Source organism: Dermacentor silvarum, chromosome 4 (genome assembly GCF_013339745.2).
Source record: "Dermacentor silvarum isolate Dsil-2018 chromosome 4, BIME_Dsil_1.4, whole genome shotgun sequence".
Lineage (NCBI taxonomy): Eukaryota > Metazoa > Arthropoda > Arachnida > Ixodida > Ixodidae > Dermacentor > Dermacentor silvarum.
The window spans coordinates 25,277,719-25,301,051 of NC_051157.2; the positions used below are offsets into that span (position 1 = coordinate 25,277,719).

At 46.5% G+C, this 23,333-nt stretch overlaps 1 protein-coding gene and 1 non-coding gene across 2 annotated transcripts in view; one reads left to right on the forward strand and one right to left on the reverse strand.

The window, feature by feature from the left end:
• Positions 1-23,333, reverse strand: part of LOC119448374 (gastrin/cholecystokinin type B receptor) — a 33,424-nt gene that overhangs the window by 4,798 nt on the left and 5,293 nt on the right. Inside the window, exons 2-4 of the mRNA XM_049665341.1 lie at positions 19,448-19,564; positions 10,004-10,280; positions 8,525-8,725 (exon numbers count right to left, since the gene is read on the reverse strand). Of these exons, the coding sequence (XP_049521298.1) occupies positions 8,525-8,725; positions 10,004-10,280; positions 19,448-19,498 (529 nt within the window). The 5' untranslated portion in view covers positions 19,499-19,564. The remainder of the gene's footprint in view (positions 1-8,524; positions 8,726-10,003; positions 10,281-19,447; positions 19,565-23,333) is intronic.
• Trnas-cga (transfer RNA serine (anticodon CGA)) lies at positions 18,207-18,278 on the forward strand. The gene has a single exon. It is a non-coding gene; the product is annotated as a tRNA-Ser (tRNA).

The window sequence follows — 23,333 nt, forward strand, 5'->3', positions numbered from 1 at the left end:
CGGTAATGGCGGACGCAAAACCGGAAGGCAGGAACTGACGTCACGTGCAACTTATGTCTACACTGTAAAAAACATTATGCTCCCCTTAAGAAGCTTTCAGAAAAAACTACATGGCTTGGATAGACGACCACTATCTATAGGAAAAATTTTGGGTCCATGGCCGACAGAAAAATGTGGTTGATCCCTCTTATATAGGAATCGGTATAGAACACGAAAGTGAAACGTGTCTTCACAGAAGTAGTGTAATGTTCATTGCACATTGATATATAATGTCTATTGGTGTTTTGTGGCTAAAGCGCCCTTAGGCGTTGATGCACCCACGCTGACGCCTGGTGGCACGTCTCCTCCATCACGACTACCAACGTCGATGACCATGAGCAACCGTCGTGCATATGGAAGCTGCACTACGCTGCACACGCTAGCACAACGCGAAAGACGAATCACGTAACTGACACACTAATACAACGCGCAGACAAAGCACGTAACTGAATCGTCACCGAGTCAAATCAGCGCGTACAGCGCGTCGTAATTGCAGCCTCCGCGATCAACTTCAGAAACATTTTCAGAGCTAATTGCGGAGGCCACGCTCCGCTGTGCTGAGTACAGCTAGGTGGCGTTGGTAGTGCTTCTTGATGCCAGCGTCCCTTCGAATGCTGGCATCGAGGCGTCGTAGTGCTGAGACCACCGAAGCGTTCACTGTCGGTGCGCGTTAGTGTCATAATGCAGTACTTCTCTTTTCTGCTCGTAGGCGGCGGCACCGCCCCGAGCAAGAGCGCGGGTACACGGAGGAGTGTTAGATATATAAGGCGCGTCTGTGTAGCTCTCTGCAAATGCGTTTGTGGCGCAATGGGTTAAACGCTCGGCGATCTATCGTCGCGGACCGAGAGGTCGTGGGTTCGATTTCCAAATTTTCCATGTTTGTGGAAATTTTTCTTCTGGTTTCTTTCTTTGTATTATGTTCGTGTACATTGTAAGCTGACGTATTTTCCGTGACGGAAATACGTCAGTGAAGTCTTGGTGGACCCCGGCATAAAACACTTTCGTGTTAAAAACTACAAAACATCGCTGCGTGCGCCTTAGTACAATCTTTGGAGAAATAAAAATATTACAAAAATACTAAGTCAGATATCAATTACTGCTGGCATTGTTATTATTAACAGGCACTCTCGATTACATGTTTATTGTGTGTTCGTGTTCATGTAGCATTTGTGTCAGCGTACAAGACTGTTGTATTTAGAGCGCGGCATTCAAGAGGGACTTAATTCGCAAGTGCCCAACATCTTTGGAAACATCTTGGTTTTGTGAACATTTATGCTTTCTGAACGCATGCGTTGCGTGTGAACACTTTGGTTTTGTGAGTATTTATGTTATGTGAACTCTTCTGTTGCGCGAACATCTATTTATATTGTAGTTAGAACTTAGTACATGAATGTTCGTACATGTGGTTATTAGTCCAGTTTTGTGATTTTTTACAACGTTCGGAGGACAACTATCATGTAAGAGAAGAGGCGCCGCATAGAGGCACCAACTACTCCTTAAAACATTTATAAAAAAAACCAGAGCATTTGTGGCTTGGATTGCGTGTCTGCTTTTGCTCCAAGGCTCTAAAAAAGGAGCGGCACAAGAAAAACTACTGAACAGAAAAAGAGATAAACGGAGGGAACCCAAAGATAATGCGCTCAGCAAGTCGACCTCATAAATATGTAATATCCCGACAATAGCAGAACCACCCGTAGTATAATGTACGGCTTGCAATACCTAGGGAGTATCCTATGATGTTGCAACCCGGTAGTTTCTCGATGGAGAATCCGGAAGAAAGCCAAGATAAGCAGAAGTTTCCTTTAGCAAGAAAAATGACGGAATTTTTCCTGAAGTCAAAACTCTACTAAACATAAATACGACCGTTGTCCTCTTGATACTTGCTTCTATCTCCCCGTATGAAAGAAGTCTTAGAGCAGTGGGCGCTCCGTGGCACGCGAGACGGCAAAATAAAAAGCGCTTTTCGAATCTCCGGATAGCGCGCATAATATCTGTAGGAAGGGACGCGCCAACAATAGCCATAGAGCGAGAGCGCGGCTGTCGTAGAAAAAGAAATTGTGCGTGCTCTTTAGCTTTTAACTTTCGGTGAGGACTTTCAACGAATGGCAGTTTCAATATGCAAGTATAGAAAGCACTAGAGCCAGCGTCTCTTGACCAATGACGTAGTAATTTTCCGCGTACTCAAGAATATAGCTGAAGATCGTGCGCGCGCAACGTGCTTGCGTTGCTGGGCCGGGCTTTTGCCATTGGTGCTGATGCATGATGTAAAAAAAAATGTGGTTGATCCCTCTTATATAGGAATCGGTATAGAACACGAAAGTGAAACGTGTCTTCACAGAAGTAGTGTAATGTTTATTGCACATTGATATATAATGTCTATTGGTGTTTCGTGGCTAAAGCGCCCTTAAGCGTTGATGCACCCACGCTGACGCCTGGTGGCACGTCTCCTCCATCACGACTACCAACGTCGATAACCATGAGCAACCGTCGTGCATATGGAAGCTGCACTACGCTGCACACGCTAGCACAACGCGAAAGACGAAGCACGTAACTGACACACTAATACAACGCGCAAGACAAAGCACGTAACTGAATCGTCACCGAGTCAAATCAGCGCGTACAGCGCGTCGTAATTGCAGCCTCCGCGATCAACTTCAGAAACATTTTCAGAGCTAATTGCGGAGGCCACGCTCCGCTGTGCTGAGTACGGTGAACGCCACCCACCTAGGTGGCGTTGGTAGTGCTTCTTGATGCCAGCGTCCCTTCGAATGCTGGCATCGAGGCGTCGTAGTGCTGAGACCACCGAAGCGTTCACTGTCGGTGCGCGTTAGTGTCATAATGCAGTACTTCTCTTTTCTGCTCGTAGGCGGCGGCACCGCCCCGAGCAAAAGCGCGGGTACACGGAGGAGTGTTAGATATATAAGGCGCATCTGTGTAGCTCTCTGCAAATGCGTTTGTGGCGCAATGGGTTAAACGCTCGGCGATCTATCGTCGCGGACCGAGAGGTCGTGGGTTCGATTTCCAAATTTTGCATGTTTGTGGAACTTTTTCTTCTGGTTTCTTTCTTTGTATTATGTTCTATGACGTATTTCCGTGACGGAAATACGTCAGTGAAGTCTTGGTGGACCCCGGCATAAAACACTTTCGTGTTAAAAAATCACCAGCCCTTCCCCTGTCGAGAAAATGGGGGTAAGCGAAGCTTGTCGTGTGTGTAGCTGACTTCGTGGTGATTTTCTTTCTTTCTCTCTCTCTCTCTCTTTCTCTTTCTATCTCTCTGTCTTTGTCCCTTTCTTTTTTGTCCCTGGTATGTGCCATTGAGCTTGGACCCTTTCTGCACTATCACCAGGATCGGCCCACTTTTCAGCGTGACACCACCACCACCACCACCGCCGACACTTGTGAGCCTATAAAGCTTCGCTTAAAACTGCATTCAGGATCGTATACCTGCTATACCTGCATGCAGGCCGTTATTGACTGTGTGAACCAACTGTAGCGTCACATCTTAGCATCAACCACCGACTTTGCGAAACCGTTGTTCTGTCTGTCATACCTCAATGTCTACCTGTAGATGGTGAGATGCATGCAGGTATGGTAGATCCTATCCCGAATGCAGCGTTTGCACCGAGTCTCTTTGTTAATAGCAACAACCACGCCCAGGTATGCCAGCACGTTGAGCGCGTGAAATTATTAGGGGTGCTTCTCAAGCTCTGTGCACGCAATAATGTAAATTAAAAGTGATGCTTTTAGCGGCACATGGGCCTAGTCGGAAGCTTTTTTCGGTGAGACCAGACCCGTTAATGAACTGAAACGTCTCGAAGCGCCCTATTTGCACGTTCTTGGATCATAATTTTCCAACACCATACCTGCTATAGGAGGTCATGCAGCTCTATGAAACCCATGAACATTTCTTGTTGCTTCCGTGCAAGTGAAAAGACTGTTGATGTCATATACACGCCGTTTTCGAGAATAAAATAGAAGTCACGATTCATTTCATAAAAATATTTCATTAGATACAATTTAGGGCGAGATGGAATGGACCGACACATCGAGTTAGATTTTATGTTCTTTGAATGAATATGGCAAAAAAAAAAATCAAAGGTTAAGTTGCAAAACTTATTAAAATTAACATTGATTTTAAAGTGAATGGGTAAAAAGGTAGAACAACACGCTGTTCTATCTAACCTAGTCATTCGGAAGTTCTACTGCGTGTTTAGGCGCACTTCCTTCATCCAGAGCGACATACTATAGGCAAAAAAAAAAAAATGTGGTTGATCCCTCTTATATAGGAATCGGTATAGAACACGAAAGTGAAACGTGTCTTCACAGAAGTAGTGTAATGTTTATTGCACATTGATATATAATGTCCATTGGTGTTTTGTGGCTAAAGCGCCCTTAGGCGTTGATGCACCCACGCTGACGCCTGGTGGCACGTCTCCTCCATCACGACTACCAACGTCGATGACCATGAGCAACCGTCGTGCATATGGAAGCTGCACTACGCTGCACACGCTAGCACAACGCGAAAGACGAAGCACGTAACTGACACACTAATACAACGCGCAAGACAAAGCACGTAACTGAATCGTCACCGAGTCAAATCAGCGCGTACAGCGCGTCGTAATTGCAGCCTCCGCGATCAACTTCAGAAACATTTTCAGAGCTAATTGCGGAGGCCACGCTCCGCTGTGCTGAGTACGGTGAACGCCACCTAGGTGGCGTTGGTAGTGCTTCTTGATGCCAGCGTCCCTTCGAATGCTGGCATCGAGGCGTCGTAGTGCTGAGACCACCGAAGCGTTCACTGTCGGTGCGCGTTAGTGTCATAATGCAGTACTTCTCTTTTCTGCTCGTAGGCGGCGGCACCGCCCCGAGCAAGAGCGCGGGTACACGGAGGAGTGTTAGATATATAAGGCGCGTCTGTGTAGCTCTCTGCAAATGCGTTTGTGGCGCAATGGGTTAAACGCTCGGCGATCTATCGTCGCGGACCGAGAGGTCGTGGGTTCGATTTCCAAATTTTGCATGTTTGTGGAACTTTTTCTTCTGGTTTCTTTCTTTGTATTATGTTCGTGTACATTGTAAGAACGTCATTCCGTATTTCCTTATGACGTATTTCCGTGACGGAAATACGTCAGTGAAGTCTTGGTGGACCCCGGCATAAAACACTTTCGTGTTAAAAAAATGTCAGTTTCGCCCTAAGGGCAAAGCAATGAATGCGATAGCAACACAGCAATGTCATACGAAGTAAGGTGAGCGGCTTTGGTAGCAATATGAATTGTAGTAAACATGAGCTGATTAAGTAAGCAAGTGTGCTGCGGCGTAAGTAGACCGACATGAAGAGAGACTGGATGACCACGAGAAGGCGCGTGTGAAACGGTGGTGTTGATGAGAAGCGCTTCCCGTGGGCAGCGCGTGCGAAGGGACACACCTGTAGCGCTGCACTGCCGATCCGGGCAGCATTGCATGTGTAGCGTGCGTTGGAGAATGTGGCCCGACTATTCTAACTGAATGAACAAGCGTGGTGTGAGCGCGCACAAACAAACATGAATAGATCACACTGAATGACTGCAGACAACGACTGTCAAAACGCTGGCAGCAAGCGCATACGCCGCAGCGGGCGGGGTACGTGCGGTCTATCGCTTCAACGGAAACTGAGCGGCGAATGCACAGCGCATACCGCGTGAAGAGACGGTGCGGGCGAGCAACGAGCGCGGTTGTTGGCAGAGTAGAAGTGCGCCCCCCCCCCCCCCCCCCCCCGCTCCCTCCGGCGCTGGCTTCCCGCTTCCTTGCTTGCGCGTGGGAGATTGAGTGCGTTTGCTCTCCGTGATAGCGCGCGTCCCCGCACGCTTCCGCTCGGGCATACGGCGCGCGGCGAAGATTTTATCTATACGGAACCTCACGGCGACGGCGACGGCAGAAATCCGGTTGAAGTGTCCATATAATTGCTATCGCAATAATAAATTGTCGCAGTTTCACCCGAAAGGCGAAGCATCAATTGCGATTGCAAATTAGTAGAGAGCTATACGGAGTAAGGACAGTAGTTTTATCAGCTGTATAAACTTGGGCATGCAGCAGCACCAGCAACGCGCAGAACTGCTGTCGACGCCGTCGGCGTTTTGCCCGCGTTCGCACCGAACGCACGCGGCGTAGGTGATTGCTGCCGGAGCCTCTGGTGGTAGGGAGCCTACATGCAAATCTGGGGGCGGCTCGGAGGTTTTCGACGAGATCAGAATGGGACACTCGTCGAGCAGCGTCGGAAATCTTAACCACCTTCTCGCCTCGCAACATTTTTATATAAATACGCATTTGGTGCCGCAGCTAAACGTCGCCTCCCGTCCCCCCCACGGCTTTTCGGGCGACGGAAGAAGTCGCGTTTGCTCTGTATATATGGTGATTGTAAAGGAGGAAAGAGACGCTTAATTCTGCAGCCCTTCAGGTAGCACGGCGCAGAACGTGCGTTCGCTCCCCGTGAAAACGCGCGTCCCTCGTCCCCTTTCACTCGCCCATACAGTGTCCGGAGTGCGGGCGACGATTTCATCGCCGTTGACGTCATACAGAACCTCACGGTGACGGCGATGGCGACGCCGACGGCAGAAATCCGCTTTGAAGTGTCCATATAATTGCTAACAAGCAATCCGCATCTGGAAGTGCGCAGGTGTTAAAAGCGTTCGGTTTATACCAAAGATGCGCGTGAAGCTGAGGTGATAATGTAGCCTGCGTGACGTGAAAATGGGGCGCACAAAGTGTTATGAGGATATTTTATTGCTGTAGACGCACTTGTGAAACAGGCATAGGAGATACATTTGACGGCTAATGGCCAATGGTTGAAGGGAATGATCGATTTTAAGCTGAGTCACGCTTGAATGATTGTCATAGTTCTTTGAAATGTAACGGGCGGCTCTGTTCTGAACTGATTCAAACATGTCAATATGATAATGAGCGGCAGGGGACCGAGGAGTTGCGGCATAGTCAAGTTGTGCGCGGATGAAAGTTAGGTAGGACAATTTGAGAACATTAGAGGGACAATGACGGAGGTTGCGGCGTAAATAGATAAATGTATTTGAGGCTTTCGCGCAGGCAGCGGTGATGTGATCAAACCAGGAGAGGCCTGGTGTAAGGTAAACGCCAAGATACTAGAGAGGGTTAGCTTGTTCGGTAATCGGGTAAAAGCGAGCGGACCGGGCGTTGGGGCGTTTTGCCGGAACCGTAAACGTGAGCGGCCTGTATGGTGCTACCACCTGGTGGCGCAGAAATCAAACAGACAAAAAAAAAGCAGCTAATATTGCAGTAACCGACTGTGTTCTACTTCGCTGCAGGTGTAAATGTTCGATAGTGGCGTGATCGTGTGGCCGCCGAAAATTTACACCAGCAGAGAAGTAGAATACACATGGTTACTCTTATATTACCTGATTTCTGCGCTACCAGGTGGCAGCACTATACGGGCCGCTCACGTTTACGGTTCCGGCAAGACGCCCCAACGTCCGGTCCGCTCGCATTTACCCGATTACCGGACGAGCTAAATCTCTCTACTTATAAGGATGGCCGGCACAGCTTGTCTACCTGCATGTGGTAGAAAATTTTGAAACGCCACGCTTATGTCCAAAAGAAATAAGTTTACATTTGTTAGTATTTAGGGTCATGAGCCAGGTGCTAAACTTGTTGGAGATTATGTTAAGATCGTCTTGAAGGATCAGTTGGTTGTCGGGACTGTTTATTGGTCTGTATAACATGCAGTCAACAGCAGAGATTCTAATACGTTTGCTCTCTGATTCACACCACTCTCTTCCTGTCTGTTAACATTACGCCTCACATTTTATTGCAATAGCAATTATATGGACACTTCAAGTGGATTCCTACCGTCGGCGTCACTGTCGTCGTCACCGTCGCCGCCGTCGCCGTGATGTTCCGTATAAAGTCCAAGGGCGATAAAATCGTCACCGCGTGCCGTATGTGCGAGTGAAACCTTTGTATGCGCTGCGCTTTCGGCCGCACAGTTTCCGTTGAAGCGATAGACTGCACGAACCTTTCGCTCGCTGCGGCGGCCACGCTTGCTCACTCCAGCGTTTGGACAGTGGTTGTCTGCGGTCATCTCATTGTGATCTATTCATGTTTGCTTGTGCGCGCTGATACCACGCTTGTTAATTCAGTTAGTAAGCGAATGTTTCCAAGTTTATGCAGCCGACAAAACTACTATTCCTACTCCGTACAAGTCTCTACTAATTTGCTATCGCAATTGATGCTTCGCCTTTCGGGCGCAACTGCGGAAAATTTTTTTTGGTTCCATCGCTCTTTGTGCGGTCCTTAACTTGTTCTCGAGCTTCGAGGACAACATACTAATGTTCAGATACAATGACACATTTAGCCACTACAGGCATCTTCGTGCTCAGGTTGTTTTGCAAGCAGTGGCTGTCTTTTGACTTCGTACCGTACACACGAACGTACCGTTGAAAGCTTTCGGTCGAGCTTGCGCTGAGGAGGTACACAAACTTACCAGAGTCTCTGATGGGCCTGAGCTCGCTGAGCAGCGCGATGGGCAGCATGAGGAGAAGCGAGACCACCCACACCGCTGCCACGGTGCGCTGCGCATGCCGGGGCGTCTGCCATGCTCGCGAGCGCAGCGGCTCACAGATGGCGTAGTAGCGTTCCACCGACACGGCCACCAGTGTCCAGTCAGACACGCACACCGACACCGCTGCGCATTCATAAATGTAGAGAACGAGATGAAATGTGAAAAACGATCACAAGAAAGGAGGACTCGTCGCTCAGCACACGATGGTAGAATGAGTTTAGAGGAAAAGGTGGCAATTTTGTACTGATAAAAGGAAATCAGTGATGATGATGATGTGTTGTTGGCATCCCCTTGGAAACGCGGGGGGGGGGGGGGGGGGGGGGGGGCGTGACAAATAGTCGCCTAGCTTGCTTGCGTTTAAGAGCCTAGCTTGCTTGCGTTTAATACCTCGCGTGTAAGAGCCATGGCGACAAGTTAACGAACGGCAGTACAAAATGCGCCCGCACGCATGTCTTTCTGCTTCTTTTTTGTTTAGATGTAGAAACATGGGCAGGTGCTTTTGATTCTGTTGGGAACGGTGCACTTTTGGGGGTATTGGCGTACTTTTTTTATTATTAGCCTTAAGTAGCAAATCGAATTCCTTGATTTAAGTAAACTATTCCTTTAAGCAATGTAAAAAGGGAACAACGTCATGTTGTTACGTACAGTGTCGATATTCTGGCGTCACCGCAAGGGAAGAATGCGGTAGCTTGTTTTCGATTTCCTGCCTGCGTCGTTAAAATAATAATTGGGTCTGTTCAAACGATTATACCACGGTAACGAGGAGTGCCAAAAATCCTTTATGACTGACCTAAGAAGTTTGAAAAAAGGAGTTCTTGCTATGACTTTCATAGCAGGTTTTGTTTTTCTAAAACAAATAATTTCACTAAAATGGAAGAACCCGAACGCTGTAGTTAATGTACGCGTACTACCGGACTGGGCGTGAATGAAACCCAATACTGGGGCCCAACTGCAATAACTCGCCGCATAGCGCAAATTAGCCGCTAAATGATTCGGCCACAATCACGCTTCCAGAGTAATTTTTTTTCAATTGGAAACACAACACATGAAACCGCGCAACATCACGTGTCAGGTCATTTTAAAACTCACAGCCATGCATTGTTAGCTTTTGAATGAAGTAGCTCAATTGGCGGTGACACAGACATTTATAAGCATGTGTCTAGGCGTCAGTTCTGGAGCCATCTTCTAAGCTGCCAGTTTCAGGAAAAAGGCGAATGTTTATTCAAAGCTTCACGATGTCTGAGAACGCACGCAAATCATGACTTTCCACGACTCCATGAGTTAGCACGTATTTTGTCCATGAAGAGTAGTCACTGAGGTCAACACATAGCCTCACATGATGAAACGCGTCACGTTAAAAGAACACGGTCAGTCAGGTCTGGACAAATCAATTTGTCTCACCCTGCAGGTAAGGTATGAGCTTGCACATGAGCTGTCCGAAGACGAACTCGCGGAGCAGGACTCCCGCGAGGGTAAAGGGCATGCAGAACACGCCGAGGAGCAGGTCGCTAACGGCCAGGTTGAGAAGGAAGAGGTTGGTCACGGTGCGCATGCGCTGGTTGACAGCCAGCGTCAGGATCACCAGGCCGTTGCCCAGCACAGCCAGGAGCAGGATGATGGTGTACGGAGCCACCAGGACCGCCTCCTCCGAATGCCACCAGGTGGGGGCCGTCGGCTGCTGCGCGATCAGTCGAGATAAGTAACGATTAGAGTATTGCCGGAAGAAGGTACGAGGTTGATAGAACTGGACTCATTGCAAGTGTAGATAATGGTACAATATACTGATAGAGGTTTTAAATACGAAAGCAAACATTGAGATCATATAGGCAAAAGGCTAGATAATGCAAAAGGCTAGACTTAAAACCTGATTAAATCAAGCAGGCTTGGGGACTACTTACCCCAACCCGGTTTCAAAAGGGGCGATGTCACTAATCATCATCATCATCATCATTATTATTATTATCACAATCATAATCATTATCATAATCATCATCATTATCATCCGAACACCAGGCTTTCTCTTTACACTTGTTCGAAAGCAGTTAACATGAAAGAGAGACGAAGATTCAGCAGGCAAATAAGAGGAGCTGTGGAAGAGTTCATCATTACCACCGACAGGAGTAATGTATGCTAAATTTTCCGTGTTGGTTTTATTCGCTATATGCGTCTCATGTGGCTATTACTACTATCAGAAGCACTTAATTCTGGCGACTTGGTTGTGACACGTACAAGCTCGAACTTCGCGCGCGACACGACTACGTGATGGCGACGAGCGTCGAGATATGGGCTGTCGCGCCACCACATCGCTCGTTATCACCGTTCAATCGCTCATTTAAATAATTTAAGAATCCGTCTCTCCTCGCCCGGAAGGAAGGAAGGAAGGAAGGAAGGAAGGAAGGAAGGAAGGAAGGAAGGAAGGAAGGAAGCAAAGCAAAGCAAAGCAAAGCAAAGCAAAGCAAAGCTAGAGAAAGGCAGAAGGCAGTCCTCGCCCGGAAGCACCCTGAGCGACTAACCGGCTGGCTAAGTATGCGCTTCCTCTACGTATTCGCTCCTGCTCAGTTTGTTGCGGTGGAGCATGTCTTTTCCTTGGACGACGCACCGCAGGGTGTTTCACATGCCCATCGCCGCTGCATATTCTACAATCGACACGAAATACTAACTAACACTGTTATTGTTTGCTGATTGGTTTAACTGTCACAAAGACGTTTTCGATTTTGTGCCCCAGAAAGCGCTAATATGGCAGCGCTCCGTGTGGTTAGCTGCGTAAGGTGCAGTGTTTTGGCTGCGATGTATGACCGTTGGATCTCCGATATCACGCCCTTTTGAGCAATGGGCGCAAAATATGTCGCAGCTGAACTATCGACAGTAGTATATGCACTCATGGACATATTCAAGTGGACAGTGGGAGCCCGCCATTAACAGAGACGTACTTGAAAGCGCCAGAACCCATAACCAAGCGTTTCCTAGCTCGTCACATCGCCCGAAGGCGCCACTCGTGTGTGGTTTCACCAGTGTGCGATGGACTGGAACTACAGTGATCGCAGTCGCGTCCCCTGGCTTTTTCAGTCAAATTGGGTTTATATATTTTATGCATTGTATATGACGTGAACTGACTATACGTGCAGCAGACTGTCTCTATTTTTTCCTTTTTGTTATTAAATGTATGTAAGAAGATTTTGCTACCTCGTGGAGACACAGGCTATTCCTCTGTTCGACGTGCATTAAAAAGATGAACTCTTAGCATAACGAAGCCATAGCAATGCAAAAGCACTCAGAAAGGAGGTCCCGCGAGTAGTTCACAAGTCGTGGCACAAAAACTATTAGTCCAGAAATCCCAGTTCCCAAGCTAGATGACAGGTACAATACAATCCGCAAAAAATACATCACGAGAATATGCCACAGAACCACAAATAAGAACGCCCATTGAACCTTGAACATAAGAAGTCACATTTCTCGGTTCTATGTTGTCACAAGTGTCGCAAATGTCCATGCACACGCCCGAATTAATTAATATAGGACTGTTAATAAGTCGTCCTACATCTTCCAAACTGTTTCAAATCGGTAATAATCTTCCACGATTGTCGTTTCTTCAAGAAACTCCACAAATGCACGTATACCCGTATTTGGCATGTTCCCGTTGACCGTGCACCCAAGAGTTTATCTAACGACAGCGGTCATTTATCAAGAAAATGTCATTTTCTTGACAATTTTACGGGGCTGACTGAGTACTTGCTATAATGTAAGACAATGTGCTCTATATATTCATTGGATGCTTCACATGAACAAAGACGCTATTAGGTTTTCCGATCCGGTATAAGAAGCACTTAGTGCATGTAGGCTGTGCCATGTCGTAATCTATGTATTATTATTTTTATAGCGCGGTGAGCCTTGATCGATGCGGTGAGCTTCATAAGTGAATCTATCTTGGATCATGTTGAACATTGTTCCCCGTTATGAAACCAAGTCTCTCTTGTGATTATATTACCGGCAACTCAGAATTACACGCAGTTGGTGTCTTTCATACAGACTTCTAAATGTGTCAATCAAATCTGAGAAAGATAAAGCATGCACAGGCTGTGCTCAAAATGACGCCGCCCTTTTTTTTGGCCACTCGACAGTAACGGCACTGTTTTAGGTAAACAAGATATTACGAAACATTCCCAAAAAATACAGAATGTTCCTCTACTGTGGCGTAGATTGTGCGGCTTGAATGACCGCCACTGACTTATGTGCCAGCAAGGGCTTATAGGGTTTGTAGCAGCAGACTCGTCCAATCATTTCACATTACTCTCTTTACACACACATAATAAATTTTGTAATTATACACTATTTAAGCAGGCGTAAAAAAACACGCCGTAGAAAGTATTTTTGTGCACGCGTGCATGTGTTTGTGTGTGTGTTTGTGTGTGCGTGTGTGTGTGTGCATGTGCCCGTGTACCCGTGTGTTCGTTCCACCGTTTTCAGTAACAGGGCGACATTTCAGTTGATAGGCGACCTTTGTACGTTCTTTTCATACATCTTGGGTCCAGGGTTCTTTTTTCTTACGCCTGCTTTTCAAGTTATGAAGCCTTACCAACTCGCATACATTCCTGTCTTTTTAAGTTAAAACGACTTCCGCTTTTTTTTTTTGTGTGTGTGTTTTTTTAGCAAAGGGCGTCAATGCGATCCCACCGTCTGCAACACGAAAAACCATAAATAATGATTGAGTACCTATAGATACATTAAAAGATCACTGCAATCTCTGTGGAGGTTATTTTTAAAAATGTCAATAAAATGGGGAGGAAGATTTACGATGCACTTTCAAAAGTTCCCTTGAAATAATTACGACTATAATGAGGGTGTGCAACTTCACGTTAAGGTTGACTATTGCTCTCGGGAGTGTCATTGCTGCGAAATTTGAGGGCTGAATTGTAACGTGACTGCTAGTAAATGGAGAGGCAAGCTTACAACACATGTGTTATAACTTACTCGCCGAGTTGATGCCGTGTTCTGCGACGTGTCCGATCATGTCCACAAATGAGTCCGCAGGTTTAGAAAAACGTACTTTATTTAAATAATACTCTCAAAATGTGAGGTAAAATTTCGCACTTGAGCCCAAATACAAAAAATAATGCAGATCCAACCCACGTACTGGAACTTAAGTCAAGTGAAGCTTTCATAGAGCGGTCAATTAAAAGCTCAAAGATTAAGTGTGATGCGTACACTTGCCTTTATTGTCATCCTATGCAGCGTGTAATCTCGTGCCATGTTTCTGTTTTACATTGCACAGGTCACAACTGCATTGTTATAAAATCTCCACGCCTGCCCATGTGCCACGATGTTCACAACCTATGCTGAACTACAAACAGTAGTTCCCGCGAATGCACGCTGGGGGACGCGGACGCAGTGACGTCACGAAGGGGATGTTTGTCGGGCGAAGAGTGGTGAGGAGAGGTGCATGGAAGAGAGAACGGCGACACGAAGGACAGCGGTAAGGCTGGATGTTATTCGCTCACTTTATTCCGGCGGATGTGACCTAATGAAAACTGGCATTGAAGAGTGGCACACGGGCCATAGAGCTACTTGGCGCGGGCGCGAGAGAAGTAAGCGTGCGATTGAGGCCTCATGGTTAGACCCCTGGGCTGTAGTGTGAGACCGAGAATTTCGATCCCACCATCGGACAGGGGTGATTTTATTTTCTGTTTGTGGACTATTTGGTGAGACCGTAGAAGCAGCCACGATAAGAAAAGGCCGGCAGGGTTTTTTATAGAAAGCTTCGCGTTAAAGCAGGGGAGTGTGAGGCGACCATGCGTCCTGCATTGGAATTCCGAGTGCACATGGAACATCTATTGCAAGAAATCACAAGCTATTGTGTTCTCAAGCCCTAGCATGACAAGAGACGAGAGCGAGGGAGGCAAAAAAAAAAAAGACAACGCGACCATGAAAACCCTAGAGGAGGCAGAGAAAGAAGACGAAGAGCAATTTTTTAAGCATAAGATGCTTTTAGCGCCTGTTTTCGGTGACCTTCAAGTGACATTGAACTCAAAGCCCGAGCCGTTATCCCGGCACTGACACGAGAACACCCGCGCATTGTTGCGAGAACAAAACGAGATCATCCGGGCAACCAGTGATAAGTTAAGAAAATGCGGTCTCTGGCCCCCAGGCCCTACGTATCATGCAAAATGTTAAAGACCTCAAACATCACTCATTGGCCTGGTTCCCTGCGAACTTTGGAACCATTGAGGGTGTCTCGCTCAACCCCAGCGAGGAGACGCACTCGGCTGCACGAGGTTTGACTGACCGTACGCTGGGTAACGCGTCCTCTACTGGGCGACCCGAGCCTCTCTGCTCGTACAAGGAGATCTGTAAGCACAATTACTATCAAGAAGACTCCTGCCTACGCCACACTCCTCCCTGTGCAGGGCCCAGGCAGTCACTCTCAGACTTCTACAAACACGCACTTACCGGAGCCTTGCGGCACTGCACACAATGTACCCCGAACGGCTCCCAAGCCCGGACTGCCCCATGTGTGGTGGTTATGCGGACTGCGAGCTTGTATGTCCTGTGGGGCTACACCTCTGCCGGTCCCCCTTTCACCCAAGAGGAAATGATCAAGCTTATTAAGGCCCAGGATCAGACCTCTCAAATCCTGGCAGTCCAGAGGGCCCGCGAGAGTGCCGTCAGGTTTGACCTGATGGTCGCCGAGTGGGCCTAGCCAGGTGACGTTGAGTTTACTCGCGTCTATTGTGGACCGATTAAAGTTGTTTCACTCACTCACTCTCTGGCCCCCAGCCCTTCGTACAAGAGCGCAATAGATACGTTTGTTACTTCCCAAAGAAGTTACAAGAAATATTGCTTCCGATTTCTTTCTAATCTTTGTTCAAGTATCACTCAATCTGTAACTTCTAGTACGCTGAAATTTTATTTGTCATTTCCAATAGCGACGTTCGAAAGAAAGATAGAGGGCACCAAACATCTTTAGGCACTGTGACAGGGTTTCCTGTGCTCTCCTGAACGCCAGCGGTCCATGAGTCGTGAGCGGTCCGCGACAAGAAGAAAAAGTAGCGACAGACGCTGAGCGCGCTCCACTGTTGGAAGGAGAAAAGCGGTTACATGACGCCATATATGACAGCGCCATAAACGCCATATGTGATAGCCATTTTATGCTTACATGTACTCTACAGTACAAGAAAATATAGGGTGCGTTCAGTCTCAATTTCTTATCTACATAATTTGTACATATTATATACATACTTAGATAGGCGTGGTTTCCACGTCGCGTTCACTTCCACAAGTGGCTGATAGGTATACCCGTAGCAAAATGAACACTCAAAACACAAAGACGTAAGAAAGAAGCTTCACGGCGCAGGTCAAGTACGCTAATTTTTTTTTATTGAAATCAAGTTTTTGTTACCGCATACTAGTGTCCTCCGAAAGATTCTATAGTCAGACAGAGTTAGATGCGCGTAATTACACAAGATTGAGGAAACGTTGCAATATTTGTAGCACAGGTTCTTATTTAGAAAATTTAGCGACGCGTGGTTGACCGTGTAGCTGCTTGTTGAAGTCTGAGGAAACCGCTGTCATCTAATGCATATGGGAAAAGATAATATTAACGGGTTAATGTTGAGGAACATGGGAAGGGGTCTATACATAAGGATGATTGCATAATTACAACGTTTATTGTGCTGTCACCAAATAAAATTGATGTTATGCTGGGAACGTACGCCTGGAAGTGATTTTGGTGATATATTCCAGGGGTTTTTGGAGATAGACACAACTTTTTGAAATCGCCTTGAGCGTTTAACTTCGTCAATACTTTTATTATTTTTTTACTGTGATAATGCGTAAATATTACTGTTCCTTGGCGACGAGTATATATAGATGCCCGATGTTCTGAACTGAAATACCGGACTTTGTTACCATTTTGGGAGTAAGTTCTCCACTTTTATAAGTCTTGTTTTATCAAAACAACAATGTATAAGCAACTATCCAATTGGCCAACCACTTCGCCTGTACGTGCAATTCATCATGCGCGAGTTATACTAGCCGCAGTGGCGTCACGACGCGTAGGAGCTGTCATGTGTGAAGGGACAGTGTCGTGGTCACTTGCGTCAATAAATCCGTGCGCGAAGCGACGATGAGGCGACGTCATCATTCATGGGGCTTGGCACGCGCCAGCATTTGACCTTCAGCTATAAACGCCTGCTGTTACACGAACGCCTCCGCAGCTGCGGCTATATATATACAGGGTGTTTCAGCGAACACTTTCAAAATTTATTCAAGGTTGCCTGTGGCAAATAGCCCAACTCTAGTTAATGAGCTGGTCTACTCGAAGTGGCGGCCATTACTTGCGCAAATAATTGAAATGCATAATCGACTAATTAATGAAATTTACTAATTAAGTTTTAACTAATTACTAGATTGCCCATATTGTAATGTAAAAATTGTAGCCATGGAGTTCGCAAGGCGGATCCACTTGGAACGAATTCTGGGGATGACACCAGTTTCAGGATATTAATTCCCGAACTTTGCGGAGAAATGCATTGGCGTTCCAGTTAGTTTCTTAACAGAACGTCTCTTTATGCATCGAGGCACAAAATTAACTGGAACCCCAATGCATTTCTCCGCGCAAAGTTCGGGAATAAATATCCTGAAACTGGTGTCATCCTATGAAGGATCCAAGTGGATCCTTCTCGCGAACTCCACGGCTACAATTTCAATTGCAGGCAACCGTTCAATAAACCCACATATGCTACCTGAAGGCATCAATGCTGATTAAGAAAGATCGGGTCCCTCGGTTCCCTTTCTTCTCGTTTATATATATATATATATATATATATATATATATATATATATATATATATATAAAGGGAACCACCCTCGGTTCTCTTTCTTCTCGTTTATATATATATATAAACGAGAAGAAAGGGAACCGAGGGACCCAATCTTTCTTAATCAACATTGATGCCTTCAGGTAGCATATGTGGGTTTATTGACCGGTTGCCTTCACCCAAAAAGATCACGTACTCGTGACGCCTGCGGCAAAAAGGATGTTCCGCATCCGCCGCCTAGGTTTGTGAGTGGTGGCGCTGGCTAACACTCCCAGAGTCAATTCTAGTTGTAAGGCATAAATACCCCAGAAAGTGGATGGGAAAACGGCGCCGCGATAGCTCAATGGTGAGAGTATCGCACGTGCAATGCGAAGACGTGGGTTCGTTCTCCACCTGCGGCCAGTTCTTTCATCCGTTTTCATTTCCATTCATTTATCATTTCTTTAATTCAATTAGTAAGCACAAGTAATTTCCCCTATGTTGTCCTTGGTGTCGCTGTTTGTTGGCTTCTTATGATATGATTAATAAAAATCGGGCCCCTCGGCTCCCTTTCTTCTCGTTCATTACATAACGAGGGCTCGAATCCGGTAACATTGATGCCTTCAGGTAGCATATGTGGGTTTATTGACCGGTTGCCTTCACCCAAAAAGATCACGTACTCGTGACGCCTGCGGCAAAAAGGATGTTCCGCATCCGCCGCCTAGGTTTGTGAGTGGTGGCGCTGGCTAACACTCCCAGAGTCAATTCTAGTTGTAAGGCATAAATACCCCAGAAATTGATGGAAAAACGGCGCCGCGATAGCTCAATGGTGAGAGTATCGCACGCGAAATGCGAAGACGTGGGTTCGTTCCCCACCTGCGGCCAGTTCTTTCATCCGTTTTCATTTTCATTCATTTATCATTTCTTTAATTCAATTAGTAAGTACAAGTAATTTCCCCTATGTTGGCCTCTCATGATATATATATATATATATATATATATATATATATGGCAATGCGTGAACTAACACTTGTGGGTGTGTATTGCCACAGTATCTGCATTTGCCTCAGTTATTGCAGGGCAGTTCCGCTGTCCGTGATAAAACAAAAACGAGAACAGTCTTGCTGCATAAAGGCAAAAATATTATTTAGCTTTATGCATACGTACAATAATGCTCGAATGAGACGCGAATACGAACTAGCAATGTAGAGTGCCTCTCTGCTTAATTTTAAACAAGCATTCGAAATGCATGATCGCGGCGGCGTAATCGGGCGTCAAATGAGCTCTAACCCTAAATATTAGCGTATGTAAGTGAGCCAAGTACGTCGTCCACATCGGCATACGTGGAAAGGAAAAAGAAGTTTTATTTTATGTTGGCGTAGGAAACACAAGAATAGCTCATTTCAGGCAGCTAGTTCTCCATTGCGTGAGCGAAATAGACCTGTGATTCTTGTTTTATTCCCTCCTGAAATGAAAGAAGAGAAGCTTCACTGATGGATCACCCCTCGTTACACGCTTGTGTTCGCGCCACAGCGCGCGGCCTTCACATTTTTTTGGCTTGTGGGCGATCCACAAACGTGGACCTAAGTTTTAAAAAATTATTCTGAAACGGTGTGCGAATTTGTAGAAGCTTCTAACGAGCGAGTCAATATATTCTGACGCAGTAGCATTATTTGGCAAGAAGAGCATCTTATTAGCCCATGAAGTTGTTAATCATTCGCTACGTGAAAAGCAAGTGCAGTTATAAACAAAGGAAGCTTGGACGAAAGGCGCTTCAGTAGAGTCGAAATGCTTTTTCGTGCCCCGTAGTGAGCGGAAGAAAACGACGAATGAGAGGTATAGTACCCGTGCAAGGTACCTGAGAGGTACCTGTGTACTTTCGTGCCTGTGTCATACCTGCCTTTTATTTCTCCGTGTAAAACTCAGTACAAGGCATCTATGAACATGCACCATTTAGTGCCATTTGTTGCATTGCTGTGAGATACTAACGCACGTGCAACACAACTGTCGCTTCGCGTTATGACCAAAAAAAAAAAAAAAAGTGAACACGTACCGTCTTGTTGCCGGAAGAGCTGTTATCGAAGGAATAATTATACGAATCCATAGCTTGGAAAAAAAATTAAAAGGAACGCTGTTGCCTATTGCTTCACATGTTGTCCAAGCTGGCCTTCTGAAACGAAACACAACAGACAGCATACAGCAATCAATTTCTGGGGTGCACGGACATGCAATAAAGGTCAAAAAGCACTCCTAACCTTGGGAACGTGAAAATGAAGTTGCTCTGACTTTTTCAATGAAACTCCTATGAGCAATCAACCAATCTTGCCCTACGAAGACTACGTAAACAAAAAATAATGAAAAAGAACGGTCATGTGACAGAAAAAAAAGAAGGAAGGTTGTATGGCAAGGATTTGTATGTAGTTTCATCATTTAGGTATTTGAAACTGACAGGAAGAATTTCGAAGTCGTTTTTCAGTGTTTGCGGTAGAACACCAAAAAATGACATAGGAAATATATTGTGACCAAACAAAAATAAAGCAATAGTAAATAGTGTTATGACTTTTGCATATTCTAAAATTTGTGTTACAGTAAATAAAGATTTCCTTAGTCGTTTGCCACATTGTGATAGGAAGGGTTAAGGTATTCATATCTTGGTGCTACATCCTACAGATTGGGCACACGGTAATTTGAGTGGAATTTTGTGGGTCACAACAACGCTTAAGCCTCAACCACAATGAACAAGTTTCCGACGAATTTTCGGCGTCGGTGCCGGCTGCATAACGCGGCGTTGGTCGGCGTCGTCAAGAACAATGCGACGCGGGGGGTGGCGCTCCCTCGACGCCTAAGCCCTGTAAGGGCCTTACAAAGGCAGAGCAACGCACGCTCCTCCGCCTTTACACCAAAACACTGCTGTGCCCGACAGTTTTAAAACGCTTTGATCCTGCCTTTACCGGAAAATGCCTGTGCGAGAAGTCTTCCGACATCTCCCACATGGTGTGGGCATGGCAATCAACCCCGAACCTCGCCCCAAAACCAAACCCAACCCGGGAGGACTGGGAGGCAGCCCTGCTCGGCTGCTCCGACCTGGCGAAGGCCCTGGTCGACCAAACACGAGCCGCGGCGGTCGCCAATGGGCTCCTGTAATGAGGAGCCCACCTAGTGATTGTGAGAGGTGGCCCCCTCAGGGCCACCTAAAACTTCCTCCGCGTACTTGAAATGAAGTTTTTTCAGACAGACAGACGCCGAAGTCTGTACATGCCAGACGACGGCGCCGAGGCCCAGAAGCACAGCACGAAAGCCGGCCGACGTCGGCCGACGCTGACGCAGAAAATCCGGCTGGAACTTCTTCCTTGTGATTCGGGCTTCAGCGCGGTGCCGTCTGCGCAAGTATTTCAAAGGCCCGAACAGGCAGTGCAATAGCGGACGAAGACTGCGGTGTGTGCTTCGCAAAGAAGAAGTTGTCCTTGTGAAGATAGCGGCGCCTCCTCTGAGAACGTCCTGCCGTCGCAGTAAACAAGTTCAGATCGAAAGAAATTGTTGAAGTCTGCTTATTTTCTTCCTGCAAACATATTTTCTACCCTTGTGATTAATAATATAAAGACAGTGAGGGTAGCGAACAATGTGGCCTCTTTGGATGGGGAAGCATAGCGGGTCTCTATATAACTGAAAGACAAAATTCTGGAAAGCCCTTGTTGCGCGGCAGAACAGTGCACTTACGAAGAGACAGCAAATCAGGGCTTTGAGCAATAAAACTAAAATTCTTTAGACGTACTTCAGGGGAAATGAGAAGTGCAGCACAGGGACGCGTCCTGTCGTACGTGTTTCTTGGTCGGCATCTGTATTGCTTCGTTTATTTTTACTGAACCATGACACTAACTAGCTCTAACCAATATACTGCTTGTTCATTAGACATGTTGCTCCCGAGAGGAACGCGATACTGATTGAGGTCAGGGTCTTACGTGGAATGAAAGGTAAGGTATTTTAACAAGCTTTTAAGGTAGAGGTTTCGCAATCAGAGATTGTTCTGTCGTTATATATGTGGTGTACGAGTCTGCAGAAAGGCACAGGAATTGTCTAAGAGGCCATGGTGAAATATATTCATTCTTTAAAAAAAGAAACTGAAAAAATTAATGTTGAGTGATGAGCGAGCCAAGTGCTATCGCACTGAAAACGCTCTTGCGTACTCATGCGTTACACATGAGCAAATGGTCATGATGTCAATGAACCAATGCTTAAAACTATTGCGCGCATAAACTTGTGGGCGACAGAAGTTTGTTGCAACACGCTCGACAACCATTTTAGTCCAGCTAAACATTCTGCTGATGTCTGAGCGAAAATGTACGGTATTTGCGTGTGTGTGTGTGTGTTTTTTTTAAGTTTTTCACTGCATACTTAAATTGACATTTTCCCAGCTTTCATGTATTAAATCCCTATTGAAGTAGATTTCCGACCCATATTAACGTTCTACTGCCTAAGCCTTAGGCAGTAGACCGTTAGGCAGTAGACCCTAAGGTACACAGTAATTATGGAAGAATGAGCATTGTCTTTTCATCAGTTTATTATGGAATAGACTTACACACGAATTGAGAGAGAGAGAGAGAGAAACAACTTTTATTGAAAACGGCAAGTGTAAGAGGAGTTTATCTCCCCTCCCTTAGATGACGGCCAGGAGCCCTTGGGTCCTAGCGGCATCTTCGGCTTGCCTGATGACTTTCAGTTGGTGCTCGCGGTCTGAGCTGAGCAGCGCGGTCTCCCACTGCTCCGCGTTCGTATATGTCTTGTTTGTCCCCTCCACTATGTTGGGGCAAGCCCAGATTATGTGTCTGAGGTCCGCCCGCTGATTGAAGTCTTTTGCATTTATCTGAGTAGATCTCTGGATAACAGTGATTAAAAGCGATCGGGTTTGGAAAGGTGTTTGTTTGTAGTAGGCGCCATGCTGTCGCCTGCTGTTTATTTAATGAGGAGTGTGGTGGAGGGTAATGCTGCCTCCCTAATCTGTAGTGTTTGGTGATTTCATTGTAAGCGACCATGGGGTCTCTCTTCGCACTCGGGCCCCGCGTTGTTTCTGCTCCTGCTCGGCTCGCGAGCTAGGATGTGTGCGGTTTCGTTGCCCGGGAGGGAGGACTGGGCGGGCGTCCATATGACATGAACGTCACGCTCCCCGCGAAAGTTACTCATGATCCTTAGCGCCTCTTTCGAGACCCTTCCCTTAGCGAAGTTATGAAGCGCACTTTTCGAATCAGTGATTATGACGCTGGCCGTTGTGGAGGCGAGCGCCAGCGCTATGGCCGCTTCTTCCGCGATTTCCGATTTTCCTGTTTTAATGGTGCCGCTGGCAAGCGAGTGGCCCGCTTGATTTGAGGCCACCACTGCCATGTGTCGACCGTCTGCATATTCCGCCGCGTCTACATAGACCACGTTCGCATCGTTTTGAACAGGAACGGGGAAAGCACCGAGCCTTGTGGTGTTCCCTTATTGCCTAATTCTATTTCTTCGGATTTCGCGTCCCCGACTGTGATTGTGGCATTACGGTTTGCAAGGAAATCTTTCACCTAGTCGTATGCTCTTTGGCCTATGTCAAGGTTTTGCAAGTTGCGCAATATGGCCTCGTGGGTGACGCTATCAAACGCTTTCTGTAAGTCGAGACCTAGGATGGCTTTTGTATCCAGGGTGTGTGTTTCAGCGCCTATGATTTGGTTCTTTAATTGCAGCATGACGTCTTGCGTCGAGAGTTTTGGTCTAAAGCCGATCATGGAGTGTGGGCATAGCCCGTTATCGTCCATGTATTTGCCGAGACGCGTTAGAACCACCTTTTCCATTAGCTTTCCGATTCAGGACATCAATGAGATTGGCCTCAAATTTTCTATGTGTGGCTTTTTGCCAGGTTTGGGTATTAATTTTATCTGGGCGGTTTTCCATTGCTGGGGTATGGTCCCGTT